Source organism: Elephas maximus, chromosome 14, assembly GCF_024166365.1.
Source record: "Elephas maximus indicus isolate mEleMax1 chromosome 14, mEleMax1 primary haplotype, whole genome shotgun sequence".
Classification (NCBI taxonomy): domain Eukaryota; kingdom Metazoa; phylum Chordata; class Mammalia; order Proboscidea; family Elephantidae; genus Elephas; species Elephas maximus.
The window spans coordinates 35,045,896-35,071,084 of NC_064832.1; the positions used below are offsets into that span (position 1 = coordinate 35,045,896).

The window sequence follows — 25,189 nt, forward strand, 5'->3', positions numbered from 1 at the left end:
CGGATTAAACTTTTCTGATGGCAGGGAACATACTGAAATATATTTTGGCTTTAATTAAGATGGTCCCTGTGGCAACTGATGTCTCTTATTCAGTAGTAAAAGAGAACACAGATTCCAATGTAGGGAAAAAAGAGTCAGAGGCTAGCTCCTCAAGAAGCTATCAGTCTTGTTCAGGCGACTATGTGTACATAGAACGAAATAACTAGAGTGTCTGGGAATGACAAGACTGCTTGACCAGGAGTAGAAAGACTAGATAGAGAGTAGAAAGGAAAGTGGTAAGCTATGGTACAAAACTCAAAAGATAAAGCCCTTAACTGTATGAACAGGTTTGGATTGTTCCATCAGTCTAGAGATGGCATGATCAAAGAAATAACCTAGAAAATGAGCAAATGTTTTAAAAACAAACATTTGTATGTTTTGAAAACAAATATCTGTATCATGTTTTAATATTTACAAAGCAATTTCACAAGTTATCATTCCACCTATATTTCAGGCTATAGTTCCCTTTTCGTTACATCACATATATAATCGATATAAAAACTTCCTTAACACAGACATGGACGTGATGTGGTAGAAACAGATATAATTCCTACTCTCAAAGTTGATTTCAAAAATAAGAGCTGAATAAAACCCAGAAATAAAATACGGCTTTATAAAAAACAAAGCGATGCTGTGTTATAATAATAAAAGGGACAGAGAAATCATAATTCTGCAATAGTTTGTTTCAGTCAGACCCTCATTCAAGGGTGCTATAGGGTCGCTATGAGTTGGAATCGACTCGATGGCACTGGGTTTGGTTTTTTGGTTTATTCAGCTTTAGCTGCTACACTTGAAATTGGAGGGAATTCAAAAACAGCAAAAGTGAATATGTAAATAGACACAACAAATCGTTCCAGGAAAGATTACGTTTTCCGGAGAACAGACCTACACTATAGTCAAACGGTGCCAAACACTGTGCTAAATGTGATGAGAGGTACAAAGAAAGAAAAGTACAGACGCCTGCACTTAGGAAGACTGCAGTAGAGTTGAGGGAGACAATACAGATGAAATACTTACAGACAACCCGATGGCACATATTTTTAAGTCAATTGAATATGATTCAAGTTTTCAATGATTTCATCTTCAATAACTCTTGTTCTCTTTACCATGTTTAATTAGTTAATAGTGTCATACCACACATTAGTTTAGTTCTTTATCATTTCAAGGTTCTTTGATACTAAGTGATTCTCCCAACTACAGGGTGCTGGGGTTGAGGACTACTGCCCATATCTATCCATATATCCATCCATATACATCCACCCATATACATCCACCCATATACATCCACCCATCTCCACCCACCCATACGCCCATATCCACCCATCCATCCACCCATCCATCCACCCATATCCATCCATCCATCCAACCATCCATATCCATCCATATCCATCCATCCATCCATCCATATCCATCCATATCCATCCATATCCATCCATCCATCCATCCCTCCATATCCATCCATCCATCCATCCATCCCTCCATATCCATCCATCCATCCATCCATCCATCCATCCATCCATCCATCCATCCATCCATCCATCCATATCTATCCATATTCATCCATCCATATCTATCCATATTCATCCATCCATCTCCATCCATCCATATCCATCCATCCACCCACCCACCCACTCACCCACCAGCCCACCTACCTATCTACCCCTCTCTTTTTCTCTCAATTTTATTTTTTGGTAATGTGGGGTAATAACTCTGGGCTGCTCAAATATTTCACTGATTCTAAGACACCATCAATTGTAATATTCACCATTATTTTATGTACCACTAAGAAAGATAAAATACTGCCACTGAACTATAATAATAAGCCAAGATTTTAAGACCTAATTTCAAAAATGTCAAATGTGAAAAATGTGCAATATAATAGAGGGCTCCACCCCTAATTTACAATCTATGGGTAAAAACCTGCGTTTGTTCCTATGAACCGTCATATCCTGTCCTGTTATTCATACCCCTTTTCCTTCTCCCACCTCATGCCATCACTAAAGACACTAGAGAAAAAGGAGGAAGGAACAGAAGAACAGTGGTAGGGGCAAGCTTTGGGAGCAGAGCTCCTCTTTGGTCATGGATATTCATAACAATATCACCTTTACAAGAGTTTTCAAAGTCATGTCCCTCATTTTGAGATTGTAAGTAATGTTTTTCAACTTAAAATATCTTCTTTCCAAAGAGAAGCTAAAATTCCATTTTGCCAAATAGCACAATAAATGAGTTCTGTACAACAATATAATTTCAGTGTTCATTTGATGGCTCATAGAAGTGCTTTGCTCATCAGGTTACAGTAAAATTTTTCAGTGAATAATAATGCATAAGACACACTTTAAGAAAACTCATTTTAAAAATGTAAGGTATGGTTTCTGCTTATAAAACTACAAAACACAGGTTCCCTGAAACACTCATCTCCCATAGTATATTTAAAATATGAATTAATATGATTTATAAATTGTTGTCAAGATTACCTCTATAGCGAATAGCAAATAACATGCAAAACGGAATTTTACCTGAACTTCTCATTTTTTTCCATTAACTGCCATGGTTATTTATGCTTCTTTTGCTCTATTCTTTTCTACACTCTCCAATTAGGGCTAAATATTTGCCAGTATAGCAACGCTTCCTCGGCTTCTTTAAAGACTCAAGTGAGCAGTGCAAAAGGTTTACAAGGATATTCATCCGAGTGGAACTGCAGATCCACATTACCATTCTGCCAAGAGTTCCATCCAGGGAGTCCCAGGGAGATTTCAGCACTCTCCCTAGTTTGTGAGATACTGTGGTAGATCAGTTAAACAAGTTAGCTGTATAGTAGTTGTGTTAGTATAATACCAGGACCAAGCAGCATTTAATGCAGACAAATTTTACATTTCAAAACAAAAGTAAAAGTTTTGACATCCAAATAGAATTGGGTTAACATGGAAAAAATACTCCTGATTCTTAAAATATGTCAACACACTATACTGTGTAATTTACTTTTAACATGCAAGAAGCTAAAGTAAAATATTCATAGCTGAACATCAAAATGTATGTTTCTCACATTCAATGCTATTAACAGGAGGTTACAAAGAAGCAAGGAGTCCCCGGGTGGTACTAATGGTTAAACGCGCAGCTATTAACTGAAAGGTTGGAGGTTCAAATACACCCAGGAAGTGCACTGGAAGAAAGGTCTGGTGAGCTACTTCTGAAAGATCACAGCCACTGAAAACTCCGTGAAGCACAGTCTACCCTGAAACACAAGCGGTCACCGTGAACCACAATCAATTCAGCAGCAACTGGCTTGTTTTCTCTGGTTTATGAAGAAGTAAGCCACACACTAAAAAAACCGAAACTCAGCTTTATGAAACATATAGGAAGGTCGAGGCAGAGAGGAATCAGAAGGGCATAGATGTCAGATGGCCAAAGGTCAGCCAATTTTTGGAAACAGAAAAGGTAAATATATCAAGAGTCAGGTAGATGGGCATCAAATTTAAGTGAGGAAGAAAGTCACCGATAAAAAAACTTGAAAAAAATGTGGGGAAGCCCAGGGCAAAATATAGAATCACTTCAAAAGACCAGCACAGAAAAACCCAGGTGAGCACAACCAGAGAGATTTGGTAGAGGTGGGGAATGTGGACACGGAGTGCTTTTATTAAAGGCAGTTCCAAGACTAGCCCTTTTCCTTGAAAACTGCTTGAACTGCATCGAGGAGTGATCTGTTCCATCTCCCAACCAGGAAAAGTACCTTCCTGACAAGGTTCCACTTCTTTCCACAGCATGGGAAAGATTGTTTAGCATATATAAACAGGGCACGCGCAAGTTATGATGGTCTATGTCAGTCATAATGATGACAATGACCTCATTCCCATCAGGAGTTGGCAGAAAAGATGGCAATTTCTCCCACTGGCCTGGAATAAATTCTGCCTAATGTAGACTGTGGAAGATAGCATTACCTCATAGTGGAAAGTTCTGCCAGGATTTGGGGGCAATAGGCCTAATTAACTATAGAATATACCCAGCCAAGCACCTGACAATGAAATTGTTTAGATTCTCAGGGTCGGCTAAAGAGCCCTTTTCACGTGTAATTAAAGATGTCTAACGCAGACTAATAACAGCCTCTCTCTTTCAAAATTTTGTTATCTTTCTACTTACACAAAGTTTGATGAAGTCCTCCAGTCTAGAGGTTAAACAAATGTAGGTGAGCTAATCTTTGACATGTGGGTTACGCCTTTCTGCTGCAACCACTGAACTGATTAATTCAAGTTTGTATCTGCAATGTGAAGCAGAGAAATGTGGCCATATAAACCACAGATGTTTCCCTCGGTCTAGGTACTCAAGCACCATTTTTATAGTTTTAGGGCTGTGTTAAAGGAGCTCTAGTGGTACAATGGTTAAGCATTTGACTACTAATCAAAAGGCTGGTAGTTCCAACTCACCAGCCACACTGCAGAGAAAGAACTGCCCCAAGAAAACCCTGTGGGGCAGTTCTACTCCATCACATGGGGTCGATATAAGTCCAAACTGACTCTATGGCACCCAGCACCATCAACAGGGCTGTGCTGACCTGATCAGAAGATAAATATAAACACTGAACAGACTAAAAAGAAGACAACCTGGCTTTCTCCTAAGGGCCACGTGTACCACAATGAGCAGCAATGATCAATGAACCCCTGCAATTTCTGTGCACTGCAATCATCTTGCTTTAATGGGGATAAGATGGCGTAATGGAGATAAGATGGCGTAATGGAGATAAGACGAGTCCCATTTTTCTTTAAGACTGCAAGCTGGGGGCAACAGAATACACAAAAGCCCTATGGGCTCATATCACCTTTTAGTCAGGCACTGAGACTAGGCTTCAGTTACGATTGTTGCCAGGGCACAAGTGGCAAACAAATCAGACATATCAGGCATGCAGAAGCCAAGAACGCCAGAGTGAAGTCTAGAGTGAGAAAAAGTGATCACATGATAGGGTTGTTCAGAGTCTGTCAAGGCAAACTGGCAGAAACAAAGAGCACGCATCAGCAGTTTTAAAAACTGGGCGGGAGAAACCAGACGTCAGTGAGTTAGCAAGTGTAAGGCGGCTCAGGAGTGATGGCTGAACAGGTCTGCTGTCCCATTTGTAGCAGTACAGCCTCTCCTCCTACCTCCCCCCTTCCCACCCCGTGGATGGCCATCGTCTAGCAGCGCTAATGCCAAGGCTTCTGCAAGAAAAAAGGCATCTGCAAACAGGGAACACCAAGTGTGAGGAAGGAGACCCCGCGTTACACAGTGTTCAACTTCATCACTCTGTTTAAACATGTGAAGAAAATTAGAGCACAGTCACCATCACTATGCAGTTATGTTGTATTGATTCTGACGTCCCATAAATTCATTAAAAGAGGATGATTCATAAACGAAATTGTTATGCCTTAGTTCATTTTGCTATTACATGGTACTACTCATGCGCAGTTGCTACTTGCAATGGGAATGTAAGAATTTCATGAATACATTTCCAAAGTACCAAAAAACATAAACCCTATTCAGTATTTTTTTAAAGCTGTATCTATAGAAAAGCCTTGATTCCAAAAAAACCAAATCCATACAAAAATGAGACTGTTAGAATACGAGGACAGACTTTTAAATGATGCGGGACTGAGGGGAAGCTGTAGTCTGAGTGTTGGTTTTATCATTAATAAGCTGTACAGTATTAGATACAACACCAAAAATTCTCTGGACTGCAATTTCACCTTTGGTAAAATGAGGAGGGTGAATTTCATGGTCTCTCAGCAAAAACTCAGTTCTAAAGATTTTATGTCTTAATTTTCTAGGTCAATTTCAATGGACTTTTGATAATCTCAATGATGCATAAATGTTAAATTAAAAATCTGCTATAATTACAGATATAATTTGTTTTTATTTGAAGAAAATCTAACTTTGTTTAAAGAAAATAAAACGGAAGCATTTTCAGAAAAAGCTGTTCCAGTATTTCTGTCATCATGCAGCTGAATCATTAAAAAATACTTTTGATGCCACAGAAGTATAAATCAATTTAACATAAAACCTGAAGTCTAACTCAAAGTACAACGTAGTTCCTCAGGATATTTTGGCAGATAGACCAGTCCAATAACAGTGTATTGAAGAGAGCATTCATATTTCTTACCACTGGGCCTTTAAATTCTGGAAGTGAAAGCTTAGATCCCTAAAATGCTTTGGAAGGCAAGTTACAGAGGAAGGGGGGAAAAGAAAGGGAAAAACATCACGCTCACATTATTTCAGCTCCTAGGTTTTTCCGTCCTTTATCTACCCATTTGTGAACATTAAAGAAAGGAAAAAAAAAAGTTAACCACAACTTATCCAAGATTCTATTCTGTGCTCAGTATTCTGAACCTCCATCTCTCTTCTCTTCCCCCCCCCCCCCACACACACAGAGTTTGAGTATTTTCTGTAACACTCCAAGTCTTTGTTTAACAATGAAGCAGGTTTAGGGTGGGACAAGAACGGTTAAGCCTATGAATTTTCCATAGGAAATCTTAACCAAAAAAAAAAAAAAGTAAATGACTATTGCAAATCCTATCTGCCTCATTTTTTACCTTTAGGGTTAAAAAAATAATAAAAGAACCTTTTAAAGGACATTAAGAAACCCCTTCCTTTCTTACTAAAGATCCCAAGATCAGAATCACATGCAAATCCAGTCAAATTCGAGTGCTGTGCCAGGTTCAAGTATTCTTATTTGGGTCTCAAAAATGACTACACCACTGTGAAATGTGTGATTTTTTAACAGAAGAGAAAATCCTACGCCCCTAGTTCCCTTCTCTTTTAGGTAATCTATTTATGATTTACTTAAAAAAAAAAAAAAACTAATTCAATATACATTATTTTCCAAAAGGTAACTAACAGTATTACTCAATATTACGTCTGTCTGATTAAATAATAGTTTAAAAGGCATTTGATAAGGATTTAGCTGGAGGATTAAACATTTCTAACTGCTTAATATCAAGAAGAAATTCAATTTATTCTGAATAACTTTCCTTACTTCAAAGGATATATACGAAAATCCTTTCACAACAAATCCCTTCCCTGATACAGTTAAATGCAAATGAACCTTTTTCCCATCTTACTCCAGAAAGCTCCTGCATACACAGCTGACACGCCACCTACTGCAAACCCAGCTGACGGCGCAGGCGATGCTGCCAGCATTCCATTCCATCACCAGGCTGGGGCTGAAGAAAGGCGTGTTTGTGTGGTAGCGTTTCTTTTTAAAAGATCTCAAAGCCAAGAGGAACAAGCTGCAACAGCATCTTCAAAAATGGAGCGTAAAATAAATAGAAGAGAAAAAGAAAAGGAGTATGAAGGGAAACACAACAGTACGGAAGATGCTGACCATGGAAAGAACTGTAAATCCACGCTCACGACCCTCAACGTTGGTGGATATTTATACATTACTCAAAAGCAAACACTGACCAAGTACCCAGACACTTTCCTTGAAGGGATTGTAAACGGAAAAATCCTCTGCCCGTTTGATGCTGATGGTCATTATTTCATAGACAGGGATGGGCTCCTCTTCAGGCATGTCCTGAACTTCCTACGAAATGGAGAACTTCTACTGCCTGAAGGGTTTCGAGAAAATCAACTTCTCGCACAAGAAGCAGAATTCTTTCAGCTCAAGGGGCTGGCGGAAGAAGTGAAATCTAGGTGGGAAAAAGAACAGCTAACACCCAGAGAGACTACTTTCTTGGAAATAACAGATAACCATGATCGCTCACAAGGACTGAGAATCTTCTGTAATGCTCCCGATTTCATATCAAAAATAAAATCTCGCATTGTTCTGGTGTCCAAAAGCAGGCTGGATGGATTTCCGGAGGAGTTTTCAATATCATCTAATATCATTCAATTTAAATACTTCATAAAGTCTGAAAACGGCACTCGACTTGTACTAAAGGAAGACAACACCTTTGTGTGCACCTTGGAAACTCTTAAGTTTGAAGCCATAATGATGGCTTTAAAGTGTGGTTTTCGACTGCTGACCAGCCTGGATTGTTCCAAAGGGTCAATTGTTCACAGCGATGCACTTCATTTTATCAAGTAATTACCTGTGTCTTGAACAAAGCAACAAGCATGCAGCCAGCAAGCTTAGGATAATCGCAGCAAAGGCATCCCAAACAATGTGCCCAACTAGCTCGGTACTACAGAGCCCTGCTGCTAATCAATTACTGTGAGCTAACGGTATGTAAATTCTATCGCTAATGATGTCCTTCTATGGGTGGTCCTGCTGTGTGACTCTTAACACCTAAAATGAAAACAGTGATCTTCTACAAACTGTAAATAAAGACTGGATGCTTTTGCTATTTGTTTATTTTTCCTTAAGCTGTCTTTCAATCAGAATGTCTTGGGTACTTGCATAACAATCAAGCATGTACATCATCAGTCGTTCATTTAAGTAAATGGTAATAAAATATTTCAAGGGGCTGTAAGATTTAAAATCCTTTCTACTTATAGCAAATATCACAAAGATACTGGATCTATCAGATTAACCATTGAGAGTAAACACAAGTGCAGATCTACTGAAACAGCTACAGTGAAACAAAATGAGGCTGTAAGAAGGTATTAAGCTACTGATTTAATTTTTAATGGCAGATGCCAAAAGCTTATTTCCTGTATCTCATGTTAGAATTATAGCTGAATTGATATTTCTCTGAAAATTCCTAGAAAACTGTTTGATGACAATAAAAAGGAAAAAAACCAAAACACTGCTAGCTTCTTTGCTTCTATTAGTGATTTTAACAAAAAGTTAAATGTTATCACCTTAAAAACAAATGCCACTTGAGGATTTCACACAATATTTTATGCACTGATGTAGTCAACCACAGGTTACAGTGGCCCTGGCTGGTCTGAGAAGTGAAACAAATGAGCAAACTCATTTCTTTGCAGGCTGAGCTCCAACACAGCACAGGTAACTTAGTCTCAGAGAAGTACCATAGTGTTAGAATAATAAACGAGCTGATTTTCAGAACCACCCTAAATATCTGTTAGTTTTTTCAAGGTCAAAGTATTAAATGACTAGATCACTAAACATTATTCTTATAAAAGAACTTTATTGATTCTTTTCAGTACCTATTTTGATACTAAACCTCAGACTAAGTGTTACTAATTTCTTTACTTCATGTGAAATAAGAAGTTATTTTTTTAAATTAAGTTTCATATATTACTGTCTCCAAGAAAGAATCCAGTAACTTAGCTTTTAATGTGAATGCACTTTTTTCTTCCCCAAGAGCAGCTAAACCATTTCTAGGCCACTTTGGCTTCCAAGAATAAATGGTATCTTAAATTTGTTTCCTTAAAATGAAACCATTAAAATGAGTACATAAATCTTAATTTTAAAAAGCTTCAACAAAAGATTTCTGAACATCTTGACTGAGGTTACATAGTTAAATTAGCGTATATGTCAAAAGTTTGATTACACATGAAAGCTTAGCATCACTAAGTAAAGCTAGGATTCACTCCCAGAACTGTGACTGACTTCCAGCTACAACATCTAAGGTTATATAAAAGTTGGCTACACAAACCGAAAGAAATCCTTTAAAATCTACTTGTACAAAATGTCTTTAAAAACCCACACTGAAATCCACTTATAAAAAAAAACTACACACAACTCCATAATCTTCTTCTCTGTATACCAAGAAAAAAAATTTTCTCCTAAAACACCAAATTCTCTCTTATGTACCTTAAAATGACTTAATCAGGATTGGAAACAATTATGAATATAAGAAAAAAAAAAAAAGTAAAATGTATTTTAGCAGTCACCGCAGCTGCACTGCTCCTCGGCAGTTTAAACGCTTCTCCTTGGCATCTGGACTTTGGTAACGAAAAAAATGGTAGTGATTTAACGTCAAAGCCAGGTTTTCTCTAACAAGACTTCATTCCAGATAATAAAAATAGCCCTGACATATCTCTTTACAGGACACACAGTTCAACAAATCCCCAGAGGTATTATGAATAAGATTTTTGCATCAAGTCACAAAAAGACAACTTAACTGTTATTACAACATTATTACTACTGGAAACCACTATTTAAAGAAATTTTGAGGTCATTTTTATGTACATCTCTAAAAAAATCATACCTAATTTCTTTTTCAAGCTTTTGATAAATCACACTATCCTAAAGCAACTGAACCATCTAGAAGAAAATTTAACTAGATTGATTACTCTTGTGTAACTTTTTACAAATGACCCTTTTAAATTCAAAATCACTTGTATATGGACTGTGTGGATTTACATATTAAGTGCCTAAATGCCATGTTATAAGTCTAGAGAAAATATCTAGTTTTAGATTTTACTATTTTCTAAAAATACTTAAAAATAGCTTCTGTCAGAAAACTCAAGAAATCACACAAAACACCAATTATAAGTGAGAGTGAAGCTGTCGAAATATTTTTGTTTGTAGTCACTGGAAAAATTCTTTCTCAAATCTTTTCCTCAAAAATAAACACTACTCCAAAGAATAAACCACAAAATAACTCTTTACCTTCTTTTTTCAGAAGAAAGGTAATATTAAAAAAAAAAAAAAAGGTTGCTAGAGTTGCCATGAGCCAAACATATATGCTCTTGTATTTGGAATTATCCCACACAGTGATTCTAGCACTGCCCTTAAAATGTGAAAAATAAAAATATGTTTATGGTTTTTACTAATTTTTAAAATTTATATGGCAGTGTGGAGAACATGAAAGGAAACTCTTATAAAACTTCTCAATAATACTAGGAAGATTACTGTCCCAGATTGAAGATGATGACAGTGAATAATCTTCATCAGCTTCGCTTTTTTTTTTTTTAAAGAAAATTACTTATACTCAAATGCTATGTTTAAGATAATAAACGGTAACACTTGTTAAGTGTTTTACTACAAGCCAGATGCTGTGATATACCAGATACTGCAAACATACATTATCTCAGTGAATCCTCACAACGACCTTTTTACAGGTGAAGAAGCAGAGACTTAAAGGTTTAAGTAATCTGCCCAAGATCACCCAGCTAATAAGAAGAGGTGGAAGTAAGATCTGAAACCCAGGTCTGCCAGTTCCAGAGCCAGCAGGGTTCTGTAGACCATTTATATCTCAAACACCTAGAACCTGGCACAAAACAGGAGTTCACAAAGGAGGTCTTGAATACAGAATCCCAAAATGTAGGTCTGCCTCACCTGACACAATCTCACAATGCAAGCACTCCTAAAATATTAAGTGGAGACTGAACTTTGAAAAAGTAGATAGTATTTTTAAATGTCATGTCACGTCGTTTAAAGAACATGAAATGAATCATCTCATAAAAGTAAATAATATCTGAAAGTTGTCTAGTGGCAAATTTAGATTTTCACATACCAGGCTTGCTGAAAGGGCTTTTTATGACTTGTACAATCCACAACCGACATGAGAAAAACTATGGCACCGTTAAACAGGCTTGGGCTCTGGAGTCAGTTCAAACTCCATTAACTTCTACTTCCTGGCTGTATGACCTAAAATTAAGCAAGATCCTCAACTTTTGACCTTCAAAATCCTTATAGTAAAGTGGGGATGATAACAATGACAATTACTTGGCAGAGCTTTTGTAAGGTTTAAGTTAAATCTGGAACTGTATGTAAAGGACACAAACTTCCAGTAAGCGCTGGCTGTTACTCCCCCACCACTTTTCTGGCATTTAGAGTGTCTTCACCAAACAACCATGAAACAACAGGCACAGAAGGATACATTTACTTGTTAGGCTTTCCACTTAGACATGAACAGAGCTGAGAACTGTAAACAAATGCATGCTAACACCGCCATCAAATACTACCATACCAAAAATATACGTATTTTAAATTGCTACAGGCAAACACCGTTTGCATTTGTTATTAGTTTAAAAACACTATGATGAGTTTCTTGGGACTTGTATATTCTAGTTTCACATCTACAGCAACGAAATCATCACTGCAGCTGTTTCATCAGAAATTTGAAATCAGTCAAGAGTAACATGTCTGGGTAACAAAATCTTAAAGACACCACTAATATATTATGATTAAGTGCCTTAAACTGCAATGATGTCAGTCAAGGTTAAAATCACAGTCTCTGAATCATAATTACCCTTGCCAATAAAGCAGCAAAGTAATATGGACTATCCAAAATAGCGTGCAACTTATAAATTATTTGTATTTAGCTTTGAAATACATAACGGCTTCTTCAATGGCAGACTTACCTTCCTAATCACATTTTACCTAAGCTAATATTCAAATTAATTTGCTTCTATGAACACTAGAGTATGGTAATGAAGGAAAGTATGCTGGGAAGGGGGAAATATCTAAGATGAAATTTAAAAATTACCTAAAATAATTTATAAAGAGGTGACTGTATTCCTACTTCTTCTCTTGACAAAAATTCACAATGGTTCAAGAGATTGTATCAATTAAAAAATCAGGTATAAATCTTACAAGCTGTTATATATGACCTATGTTTAAATTTTTCCAAAATACAATGTTAAGCATTTTGTATATAAAATACTGAAGCTCTAGTTTTATTTTAATAACTAGTTATTTTAGAAAAAATACTGAACTGGATACTAAAATATGAGACAAATACGCCTCTTTATTACATGTCTTAAAAACCTATTTCCTAGCAAAAAATGTAACACAGTTAACCTAAGAGCATGACAGTTTTTTTGTTCCAAACCCAGGATTCCAGAGTTTTCAGGTATAGAAAAGTTTTCATAGTAACTTAAAAAAAAAAAAAAAAAGATCTACTTAATTTTGAAATCACACGTGAGGGAGGTAATGAATTGGGGAGGGGGGGACACAAAGAGAAGACGGGCCCAATATTCAAAAGTAATTTTGACTACTGTCCTCAAGGATGTTTAGCACATATTTTTCCTACATCATTAAAATGTAAAATTGAGCAAGTCTACTGGTTACTCCTTAATTGCACCTCACTAATTTTACTTCATTGTAACAGATATTTATTAACTACTTTTAAGATTCTTAAATGTTGAATGATACTAAGGTTCATATCAACGTTGCTTTGAATTTGATAACCTTCTATGACTTAATGTGGTTTTACAAAGAATGAGGCCATCTAGTATTTTTAGTACTTTAAATATCAGATCATCTGATGAATTTTTATTTACAATTGTTTTTAAAAACATTAAAAACAAGTATACATGTAAATATCCATGATCTTACCATCCTATCATATCTATTTTGATTTCTGCATATTTTTCCTAGATGCTATGCATGTCTATGGAGCCCTGGTGGCACAGTGGTTAAGAATTCAGCTGCTAACCAAAAGGTGGGCAGTTTGAGTCCATCAGCTGCTCCTTGGAAACCCTATGAGGCAGTTCTACTCCATCCTATATGGTCGCTACGAGTCGGAATCAACTTGATGGCAGTGGGTTTGGTTTTCTGGTTTTATCCATGTGTATGGATATTCACAGAGTCCCTAGGTGGCACAAAAGGTTAAGCAAGTGCTGGACTACTAGCCTAAAGGCTGGCGGTTTGAACCCACCAAGGGGTGCTGGAAAGCAGGGTCTGGCAATCTACTTCTGAAAGGTCACAGCCTTGAATACCCAGTAGAGCAGTTCTCCTCTGCACACGTGGGGAACTGACTCAACAGCAACTAACAACAACAACATTCATGTATATATTTTTAAGAAATCCCTATGAAAAGAAAAGGGAAAGGCTGTACATAGGTGTGCAAGGAAATATTAATAAAAGATCTAAAAGTCATGAGATTGATTTTTAAAACAGTAAAATAAAAAACACTATAAGCCCTTACAATATGTACATGTCTAATTGTTATATCCTAGCCAAAAAAACAACATCTGAGATTCAGTATTTAAAATTCAGCTACCTTAAAAGCCAGGAGGTAGGTTATACTGGTTCTAAGTTATATTTCCCTCCCTTTTTCTTTGAGTTTTAATCAAAATTTGGATTATCTGAATATAAAGCAGATGGTTTTTTAGAAGAGGCAAGAAAAAGGAGGTTCATCTATATCTCTTGTCTTACTATTATAGAACAAAGCATTATTATATATACTGTAAAATTCACTACAAGATGGGTATATAGAAAAACAAGGTTGTGCTCATATAAAGTATATACAATTTGGCAGTTAATACTGAGGTGTTTAGCAAAAAAGGCTACCTGTTAAGTAAAATCATTCCCAATCTTCATTCTATATCACCCTAAGACTTTCCATTTAACTGAAAAGTATAATAAAAACGTTCAAGTAGAATTAATTTTAATTCACTTAATCTTTGTTTAAAATGAATACGTACCATGCAGTGTTTTTTGTTTTTTTTTTTTTTTTTGGTTCAAAGGCAGTAGAAAAGCAGCTGAAGATTTCAAAATCAAAGTAAAAATAGACTGTATCAACTCCACCTATGTGGAGAATTACTAATAAAGTAAAAAAGCTGAAACCACTTCTACAAAGACTAATGGTTTTCCAACAGGGGAACAACCACCACCTACCCATCTCTTCTTTTCAAAGAAATCATCTTGGTTGCCTCAGTAAGTTTCAGGTACTGTGATGTCTTAAAAGATCACTTCCCCCTGGGAAAGAATGTGAATGAGTCATAAAGAGCCTAAGGAAGTGGGAAGTGCTAGAAATCAGGCCCATTGCAGAGACGTTGGCTGTGGTGTTACTATGCACCAGGTACCGCATACTTGACACGCATTATCTCCCTGAAAGCTCACAGCAGGCTCCTGATGTGGCCAGAGAGTCTCTTCGGTATTTCCTCAATACCCATGTTCCCCTTCTTTGTTAGTTACTGAATCCTGATTTGGGGTGTCAGTGGTACCCAACTAAAAACTTGTATATTCCAGTGCTCTGTGGCTGCTACATGTGGCCAAGTTACCACATTCTGACCAATGGAATACAAGCAGAACTTCTAAAGTGTGGCTTCCAGACATGCTCCTTTGAAGGGTTACAAAGCTAGGTGAGCTCTTTGGCCTTCCTCTCTTGCCTCCATTTTGCTGCCTGGGATGTAGATATGATGGTTATAACTGCAGCTGGGATTCTGGATCACGCAGAGGGCTGCTGGTGACCACAGAGCTGCCAAACCAGGCCTGAACTTCTTAAGACAGAGAGAGAAAAATGTGTTTAAGTCACTGATATTTTGGTCTGTCTGTTATGTACAGTTAGTCTTAACTGATACAGTAGGTACATTAGAAACCTTATTTTACAAATGAGGAAGCAGAGACCCAGAGAAGTTAAGCAACTTGCCAGCAGTCACACAGCTAGCAAGCAGCCTCCAAGGTGCCAAGCTTTTCACCACTGTGTGATGCTACCTTCAGACACAACACGAGGAACTCAGTGAGAGACTCGGCAGAGGTCAAAAGCCTTGAAAATAACTGGGCAAGGTATTACTGAAGAAAGACTAAGCCAAGACTCTAGCTTAAAATAAGGGAACAAGCCAAAGTTAACCAAAAGGGAGTCCAGCCTGTCTGCTAAGTACTCTACAAAAAAAAAACAGGACAGACAGTCCATTCCTAAGAGGCGTGGGGGCCACCAGCACAGAAGGGAAAAGGAGTGACTGACAGGTCAGGAAACAACTAGCAGATGAGGAAAACAGCCTCTGTAAATCAGGCTGATTTTCCTCACTCAGGGCAGAATCAGTATTGGACTGAGCATCCCCTTACATCGAGAATAATAGCTAGCAACTGGGAATAACCACCACTGATTTCTAAAAATGAACTAAAATTTTTTTTCATGGAAACATCTAAGAAAAACAGAGTATATTTAAGCAAATGGCGTTGTTGTTGTGTGTTGTCAAGTCGATTCCGACTCATAGCAACCCTATAGGACAGAGTAGAGCTGCCCCATAGGGTTTCCTAGGCTGTAATCTTTACGGGACCAGATGGCCAGGTCTTTTCTCCTGCAGAGCCACTAGTGAGTTTGAACTGTTGACCTTTCACTTAATGGTCGAGCGCTCAACCATTGTGTCACCAGGAATTGGAGGTATTTATTTTATACACTGATTAAACAAAGGAACAAATAGTATCGCATGATCAAAAAAATACTTAAAAATCAAAAAGCATCTCGTATCCTCTCTTTTTAAAGTTTAAAGTCTAAACTTTAGGACAGAGTAAGCTAATAAAATGGGGGAAAGAGAAAACTAGGCTAAAAAAATGAATTGGTGAAAGCTGGAAGATGTCAGACAGGGCCCGTTTCTTAGAAACGGTAAGTTATGAATGAAGAGGGTTCTACAGGAGCCAGCTTCAGATGGGGGAGGGGCCTGAGGCTCTGACCTGCAGGGTGGCCATTGGTTCTCTAAGTAATATTATTATCTTCAGTTTTCCAAATTCAAAACCTTGTAATAAAGCAATTCAAACAAAATGAAACATTTTTTCCCAATAACATGTCGACAGAAACATCAAGAAAAACTATGTCTAGATTTTTTTTTTTTTAAACACATACCGTAGATTGAATTGTGTCCCCCAAAATATGTGTCAACTTTGTTAGGCCATGATTCCCAGTATTATGTGGCTGTCCTCCATTTTGTGATTGTAATTTTATGTTAAAGAGGATTAGGGTAGGATTCTAACACCCTTATTAAGGTCACATCCCTGATCCAACATAAAGTGAGTTTCCCTACAGTGTGGTCTGCACCACCTTTTATCTTACAAGACATAAAAGGAAAAGGAAGCAAGCAGAGAATGGGGACCTCATACCACCAAGAAAGCAGCGCCCTCTGGACCCGGGGTTCCTTCATAGAGAAGCTCCTGAGCCAGGGGAAGACTGATGACAAGAACCTTCCTCCAGGGCCAACAGCCGACAGAGAAAGAAAGCCTCCCCCTGGAGCTGACGCCCGGAATTTGGACTTCTAGCCTGCTACCCAGTGCACCCCAGTGCCATTGAGTTGATTGCTAGACCGTAAGAAAGAAAGCCTCCCCCTGGAGCTGACGCCCGGAATTTGGACTTCTAGCCTGCTACCCAGTGCACCCCAGTGCCATTGAGTTGATTGCTAGACCGTAAGAAAGAAAGCCTCCCCCTGGAGCTGACGCCCGGAATTTGGACTTCTAGCCTGCTACACAGTGCACCCCAGTGCCATCAAGTTGATTGCTAGACCGTAAGAAAACTAATATCTCTTTGTTAAAGCCATCAACTTGTGGTATTTCTGTTATAGCAGCACTAAATGACTAAGCTAAAATACCGGGGTACTGACGCTAAAGCTCACATATTTTTTAAAAACCAGAGAAAAAGTGACCAAAGGACACTTCTTGATGAGTTTTTCTGGTTATATACACTTAATCTAATGATCCTTAAAGGCAGCACCCATTCATCTACAGGTTAATACATTTATTTTGCCTTTTCTTCCGAAAATATACTAATTGTTTTTGTATTATGCAGCGTTATAAGATTAAATGTAAAGCTATTGTTGCTTAAAATCTATTTTACACACCCACCTGGCAGGCAAATTATAAATCATTAGCATACTCAAACATGAGAATACATGTAAAAGAGTCCCTTGGAAAGAAAAAGTATTTTGAAAATTGGCAAACTAATAAACGGAAGATGTCAAGTAAGACCAATATAGTTAAGTAGCCCAGAATGTTGCCTTGGAAACTAGCATCATTTAGCTTCTAGACACCTATAGTGTATTAAATAAGCAAGCAGGATGAGGACCGATAAATATTCTTATTCCAAAGCACTCCAGGAAGATGCCTGATAACCTAGCTCTTACCAATCTTTTATAAAATCAAATAGAGAATTACATAGGACCAATGGCAGTGCTTGGTAAATCTTTATGGATTAAACCTATATCAAACTAAAGTGGCCAAAAATATCTTCTGCTTGGCTTCACATTAATGGTAGATTTCTTTTAAATTTTATTGTAACGTGGTACAGACCAAAGCAATCCATTTTCTTATCCTCATATTTTAAAAGTATGTTTACACTCGACACTTATTTCACACTGTCTTTGAAGTCAAAAGACCCTTAACTGCAAGTCTATTGCCCATCTCTTCAAAATTCTAGCTCCCACTACTATGGGTTTAAATTATACAGGTAGAATAAATTAAAAAAAAAAAAAAAGAACAACAACAAAAACAGAATAAAAGGTCGCTAACGTTTACTGAGCACTTATGTCAGGTACTTTGCTAAACACTTCTGTTATTGCCAGGTCCAATTTACGAATGGGAAAATTGAGGATTAGCAAAGAAATAAATCTAAGGTTTTGAAGCTTGTAGTGAGAAACTGAGGAGGGTCAGCAGTCAGATTCCAGGGCCTACTTTCAACTACGACAACATACATCCTTGTCAACCTAAATTCTCTCCCTCCAGCTTTGAAAAGTAAAAAACTGGTTTTTCTTCTCCTTCTATGAAAAACAGTGTTCACCAAACAACTTTTCTGATTCAAAGGTGCTTAGCCCCCCACCCCCCCGGAACAGTTTTTAAGAACATTACAAATGTTCATATAACTGACAAACGTTTAAAACATTGTTAGCTATTTGTTTAAGGGTTCCCCAAAAGATCTCTCTTGGTCCAGTTTTTATACTCTATAATTAATTTAAGTAATAACAATACCTTCCCTTAAAACTACTGTGAATAAGAAAATTAATAAATTACAAGCTGCCATTAGTTGAAATGCATGCCCCTTTCCTTGTAGAAAGGTCAAGAACACTCTCCTTGTCACTGAGGAGTGGGGGAGGTGTACGGAGAGAGGCGATGCCACAATTTCTGAACAGCACTTCTGCTTTTCGATGACTACATATGGTAAGGACCACTGAAGAGACTGGTAATTTACCAGTATAAAAATATAGCTCTTTTAAAGAAAATTCATGCCTTCCGCATGCCACTATACCCTTCTGAAGAAAACATTAAAAAAAAAAAAATTAAAACAAACACCTTAATCAATTCAATTAATTGAATAAATATAATTTGTTGAAGCAACAAATTAGTACAATTTAAATAACAAAAGTCAAGTATAAGACTGTAGAAATAACAGTACAATCATCCTGCTACAAAAACACAGAGCTAGAGGAAAATAAAATGGCCAATCATGTTTTACATGACAGGAACAATACTGATCAAATTAAATCAGAGCTTAAAATCAAGATGAAAATATGTGCTTGTTAAAAATTAGATTCCAACATCAAAGGGTATAGAGACAGGAAGTGTGGGGAAAAGAGCAAAGGAAAGGATAGTTCAGGAAGTATCAATTCTTCAACAAGAATGTTTTGAGCCAGCTCATAAGCATTTATTAATAGCCTAGAACTCTGCTTTGAGGAATAAAAGGAAAATACATATCTTTTCACACACATTTTACAAACATGCATCTACACATATATATGTTTCAAAAATATATGTAAATAATTATACATTAGATTTGTATAAAAATATCACATGTATCTAAAATAGACACAAAATATTGAGTCTAAAGTACAGAATAAAATTATGCAATGGAACTGAAAAGAGTACGCATATTTTGTTTAAAAAATATCACATATGAACCCTTCTCAGAAAAAAAAAGAATGCAGTGCTGAAGTCTAGACATGAAGAGATGAATGAATAAGCAATTCAAGAACAAGAGGGCATGATCGAAAAACTGGAAGAAAGTACAAATCTATTGACAATTAATACTAAGGTGAAACAGCAGGGGAATTAGTTGCCGAACAGAATGTTAACCCTTAAAACTTTCGCACAGTAAAAATACAACCAATAAAAATTGAGAAATTGTTGGAGGAATATAACTTCCTAATTCTTCATAACAGAAAATCCACAGATTGCAGAAAAATGAAACATGGCATGAAAAAAAAAAAAAAAAGACTATATAGCTCTAATCCCTAATTCCTCCCTTCTACATCTGTAGAGGGAATCCTTGGGAATTTATATATCTCATGGAGAAGAAGCATTTATCTAATATTCATCAATTCTTTCAGTTTCTTTATCTTCTGTTACTTCAAGTAAATTAATTACACCTGTTTCTACAATGGTGGATAAGTTATCTTGATCAAATCTTCCACTGAAACCAACTATAAAAACCTTGTAAGATCTCAAAAGAATCAAAAAAGACTACAAATTAAAAGGAATTGTTGTCATTTTGACTGAGAGCAATTCCATGTGAGAGAGCAGAACTGTCCTATAGGGTTTTCTTGGCTGTAATCATTACGGGGAAACCCTGGTGGCGTAAGCTATGGCTGCTAACCAAAAGGTCGGCAGTTCAAACCCTCCAGACGCTCTTTGGAAACCCTGTGGGGCAGTTCTACTTTGTCCTATAGGGTTGCTATGAGTCGGAATCGACTTGACAGCAGTGAATTTGGGGGGTTTTTTGGAATCGTGATGGAAGCAGATCACCAGGTCTTTCTCCCACAGAGCAGCTGGGTGGTTCTGAACTGCTAAACTTTCAGTCAGTAGCTGAGAACACAACTGCTGCCACCACCACGGCTCCTCCTCCAAAATCTAGAGGACTCTCAGTACTGGGTTCTAAGTACTAATCACAAGCACACTGCGTATATTCAATATTTTGAGGGTCCCTCACCACGACATACTCAACTACTCTCAAGTGTAGGCTATCGGATGGCTCGAAAGAGCAACGATGAAAGGATGCCTATTTTATACCAAAATATCCTGGGAAGGAAATAAGAGTGCCATGATTATTTTATATTAAGTTTGAAAATCTAATAATAATTTCCTCTTGTTTATGAATTTAATATGATTAAAATTTAAATTTTCTTGAAGCAAAAACAAATCTTACATTCAAGTTTGCCTCTCCACTGAAGCCAACAGTACCAGCTAGAAAAATTCTTCAGTGATCATAAGAATAGCAACATTTGGGAAATTTAATGCATAAAAAGTGTCTCAAAACAGCTGAGGAAAATCCACTCTTGAAACAATCTTTTTTTTTTTTTTTTTAACAACAAAATAACTCTAGAACGTGGTCCTTGAAAATAATTTAGTTAATGTTCATGTGTCTACTATTATTGAATACTAAAAAAAGTATCAAAAAAGGTCACAAATTAGTAAGGAATTGTCACTGTTGTCACAGTAACCCCATGTGACAGAGCAGAACTGCCCCCATAGGGTTTCTAGACTGTAATCTTTATGGCAGTAGATCATCGGAGTCTCTATCCCACAGAGCCACTATTTTCCCAAAATATAGGGAAAACAAGACTCCTTGAGGTTATGTGCCAATACAGGGAGCCTGAAACGCTCTGTTTCGACAGCTTCACAAGGCAAGCTGTCAGAAATCAGAGCCCAGAGACTGCACAAAGTGGGAAGTCTAAGAGGAGTTCCTTACCACAGAAAATTAAAATCCCAAAGGACTATACCCTCAGGGAGAGGGTAAACAGGAAGTGGAAAAGTCCCTGATGAATTATAATGGGGTGGATCGTGAGTCCTAGTTTGCCTGCCACAGTCTGAGAATCCTAGCATACTTAAAAATAGTGCTCCTTTTTACTTTCAACACAGAAGAAAGACATGGCAGGCGACTTCTGTAAAGATTATAATTATAGCCTTGGAAACCATATAGGGCAGTTCTACTGTCATACAGGGTTGCTATGAGTTGCAATCAACTCAACAGCAGTAAGTTTGAGTTTTTTACTTTCAAAAACATTCCAGCTTGGAAAGTAAATTACCCGGTCACCCTAATGATCTGAGCTATCCTAACAAATTTCAAACCTTGAACATGGTTTGATGTGGTTGCAGTAGATTATCTCCAAAGACAACTACCAACAATTCTTCCCATTCCTGCATTTGCATGCTGCTAGTCTCATCAGTGGGCCCTGGTGGTGGGCGCAATGGTTAAGAGGTAAGGCTGCTAATCAAACAGCTGGCAGTTCAAATCCATCGACTGCTCCTTGGGGTAGTTCTATTGTCCTACAGGGTTGCTATGAGTCGGAAATGACTTGACGACAACTGGTCTGGTTTTCTGGTTTAGTCCCAGCATGAGGTGGAGTCTATATTCCCTCCACTTGAATCTGGGCTGGCTTTGTGTCTTGCTTTGACCAAGTGACCGGAGCTGAAGTGATGCTGCGCCATGCAGGCTTAGCTCTTAGACCTGGCAGGCTTCAGGTCTCCTGGAAATCGGCCACCATGTACAGAAGCTTGGGCTAGACTACTACTGAATGATGAGAGAACACTAGAGATAGGCCACACAGGCAACTAAGGTGCTCCAGCCACTACAGCACCAAGTTCTCAGACAGTGAGTGAGGCAGTCTTGACAGGCTGCACTCTAGCTGAGCATCGAGCTTAACACAGATGCAGGAGTGACTGCTGCCGAAATCACATGGAGAAGGAGAACTCCCAGCTTAGTCCAGCCAACCCACAGAACCATGGGAATAATAATACATCATTGTAGTTTTTAAGCCTATAAGTTTTGGGGTAATTTGTTACACAGCAATAAATTACAGGTCTGGAAGAGATCCCAAGTGCCTGGTGAAGCAAACGTTAATCCTGTCGAGGAAAAATCTTTTACCGGAAGCCACAAGTTATTTACACAAATAATCTTACAAATAGAACGTCTAACACACAGCTAAGAAAGTAGATTCCTCGACTGAGTACCACAAAAGCATCAACAATAAAAATACATTAAAAGACTTCAGAGATTGAAATTCTCAGATACAGACTATAAAACAAGTGGGTGGTGTTTAAAGAAATAAAAAATGGTCTTGGAAAATATCTGTAGGAAAAATCGTACATTAAAAAAACAACCAAAGAGGGCATCTAGGGAGGAAAAAAACTTAAATGAAATTTAAACCTCACTGGACCACGGGCTTAGTGATGGTAACAAGCACCCAGGAATAAATCTCTAAATTGCGCATTCCCCCGCCCCCAATTTCAAGATGAACAGACGTTGGTAGCAGCTATGCTGAAACACCTTTCCTTCTCTTGTCTGGCGGCCTGAGTCAGGCACCCTTCCTATTTGTGGTGCCTTGTCCGGTGCCCCTTGGACTTGTGCCCAGGGAGGGGGAAGTACCCCTCTCCACCCCTGCTCGCTACGCCTCTACACTGGACAGGTTTAACAACAGACTAGATACACATGAGAAACGATTAGTGAGCTGGAACACAGGAAAAATTAATTTTCCAATGTGCAGCATGGAAAGAAAAAAGGTGGAAAAATCAGGGGAGAAAACAAAATAGAGAAGATTCAATGAAAAGGTTCAGCGAATGTTTAAAACATTTGCTTAATATGAATCTCAGGAGGGGAGAAAAAGATTGGAGCAGAGGCAATACCTAAACAGATGATGGCTGAAATTTTTCTACAACTGAAGAAGGATAACAATAGATACAAGAAGCTCAACGATTCCCAAGCAGCTTAAATAAAAAGAGACTCACACTTTGACATATCATATGAAACCTATAGTCAACAAAACCCTCCATGACAAGATCAACTGAAACTGTGCTTTATCTTTAATAACCTAAATTAAAATTTCTGCTAATCTAGAATTCTATATCCAGATGAAATACACATTACCAATATCAGGAATAAAAATGAAGATACAATATAGATCGTTAAGAGGAAATTTATGCCAATAAATTCTACAACTTAGATGAAATGAAGAAATTTCTGAAAACCAAAACTGACATAACAAGATACAGGAAATCCAAATAGTCCTGTAACAATTAAAGAAATTGATACCATGTGAAAACTGTGAAAGGTCTGAGATTACCTGCAAGCTAACTAGTTAGCCTATCACAGTTTCATAGGTGCTGGCAGAAGACACAAGACTCTTGGGTCAGGAAAAAAGGATTCTATTATTCATAGCAAAGCAAGCAACATGAGGTTCATGTTTTCATCAGTTTCTCCTGTCTCCCAAGTCCCACAGGAGCCACACAGATCAGCCCAGGTAGATTCTGCACAGACAGTGCAGTTGGTGTCACAGCTGAGGAGACCCACACACAGGAACTCCCACTCTTACAAGGGCTTTCAAGGCTGTTTGCTAAATAAACATCCTGGAAAAGATAGTCTGGTACAAATGCTGTCACAAGGCACGCAGAAGTGCCACAGAGAGTTGGCTCCCCAACAACACTCCATAACTGATATCTTTCCCACAAAGAAAATTCCACGCCTACTTGGAATTCTGCTAAATACTTAAGGAAGAAATAAAGCCAGTCTTACACAAATTCTTCTGGATAACAGAAAAAGAGGGACCACCAACTCATTTTACACAGCCATTATAACCTTGATACCAAAACCTGTCAAAAACATGGAGAAAGGAAAATTATTGGACAATTTTACTTATGAACATAGATGTAAAAATCCTAAACAAAAGATAAGCAAACAATCTAGCATTGTTTAAAAGTACTATGAACTAAAGCCAAGTTTGGGCTATTCCAAAACAGAAGTCTGATTAACAACAGAAAATCAACATAATTTTGCACATTAACAAAATAAATCTTAATGATCATCTCAACAGATGCAGAAAAGCATTTGATAAAATTCATCATCCATTCAGAAACACTCTTAGCTAAACAGAAAAAGACAGGAATTTCCTTGATCTGTTGAGGGTTACATACCAAAAACAAACAAAAATCTACAGCAAACATACTTAACGCTTAAGTGTAAAAAACACATCGCCACCACTATATCAACCCTATAGCCAGAATAAGGCAAAATAAAGAAATAGAGTATAAAATTTGAAAGATACAAAACTGTATAATCTGTATATATTCACAGATTAAATGAATATATGATAGAAAATCTAGAAGAATTTATTAGGTTGCTTGGTAAAAGTCAATATAAAAATTTAATTGTATGCTGATACATATGCTACAATGTAGATGAACTTTAAAAACATGCTAGGTGAAAGACGGGAGACAAAAAATGCCATATGTTGCATGATTCATTTACATGAAGTATCTAGAATTGGTAAATCCTCAGAGACAAAAAGCATGTTGGTGGTTGTTAGGACTTGGGGGGCAAAGAACGGAGAGTAACTGCTTAATGGGGATGGGGTTTCCTTTTGGGATCACAAAAATGTTTTGGAACTAAATGGAGGTGGTGGTTGCACAACACTGACAATGCACTAAATGGAACTGAACTGTTCACTTCAAAATGGCTAATTTTATGTTACGTGAATTCTACCTAAAAAAAGCTTTAAATGGGAAAGCTTCTAGCTATGACGTTTCTAATCAGTGCCGGGTCTCTAAATCTACATGATACTGTAAAAACTCAACTACAAAAAGACAACCCTATTAAAAAAAATGGGCAAAGGATATGAATAGGCACTTCACTAAAGA

General features: G+C 37.4%; 2 protein-coding genes across 2 annotated transcripts in view; one reads left to right on the forward strand and one right to left on the reverse strand.

Moving 5' to 3' along the window:
* The window catches only part of GTF2F2 (general transcription factor IIF subunit 2), a 185,965-nt gene that overhangs the window by 94,668 nt on the left and 66,108 nt on the right, over window positions 1-25,189 (reverse strand). The window lies entirely within an intron of this gene.
* Window positions 7,092-9,052, forward strand: KCTD4 (potassium channel tetramerization domain containing 4). The gene has a single exon (XM_049853421.1). It carries the CDS (start codon window positions 7,097-7,099, stop codon window positions 8,084-8,086), a length of 990 nt encoding a protein of 329 aa, XP_049709378.1. The 5' UTR covers window positions 7,092-7,096; the 3' UTR covers window positions 8,087-9,052.

Coding starts and splice junctions, on each gene's coding strand:
- KCTD4 (XM_049853421.1), top strand. CDS start 7,097: ATGAACCTTTTTCCCATCTTACTCCAGAAAGCTCCTGCATACACAGCT.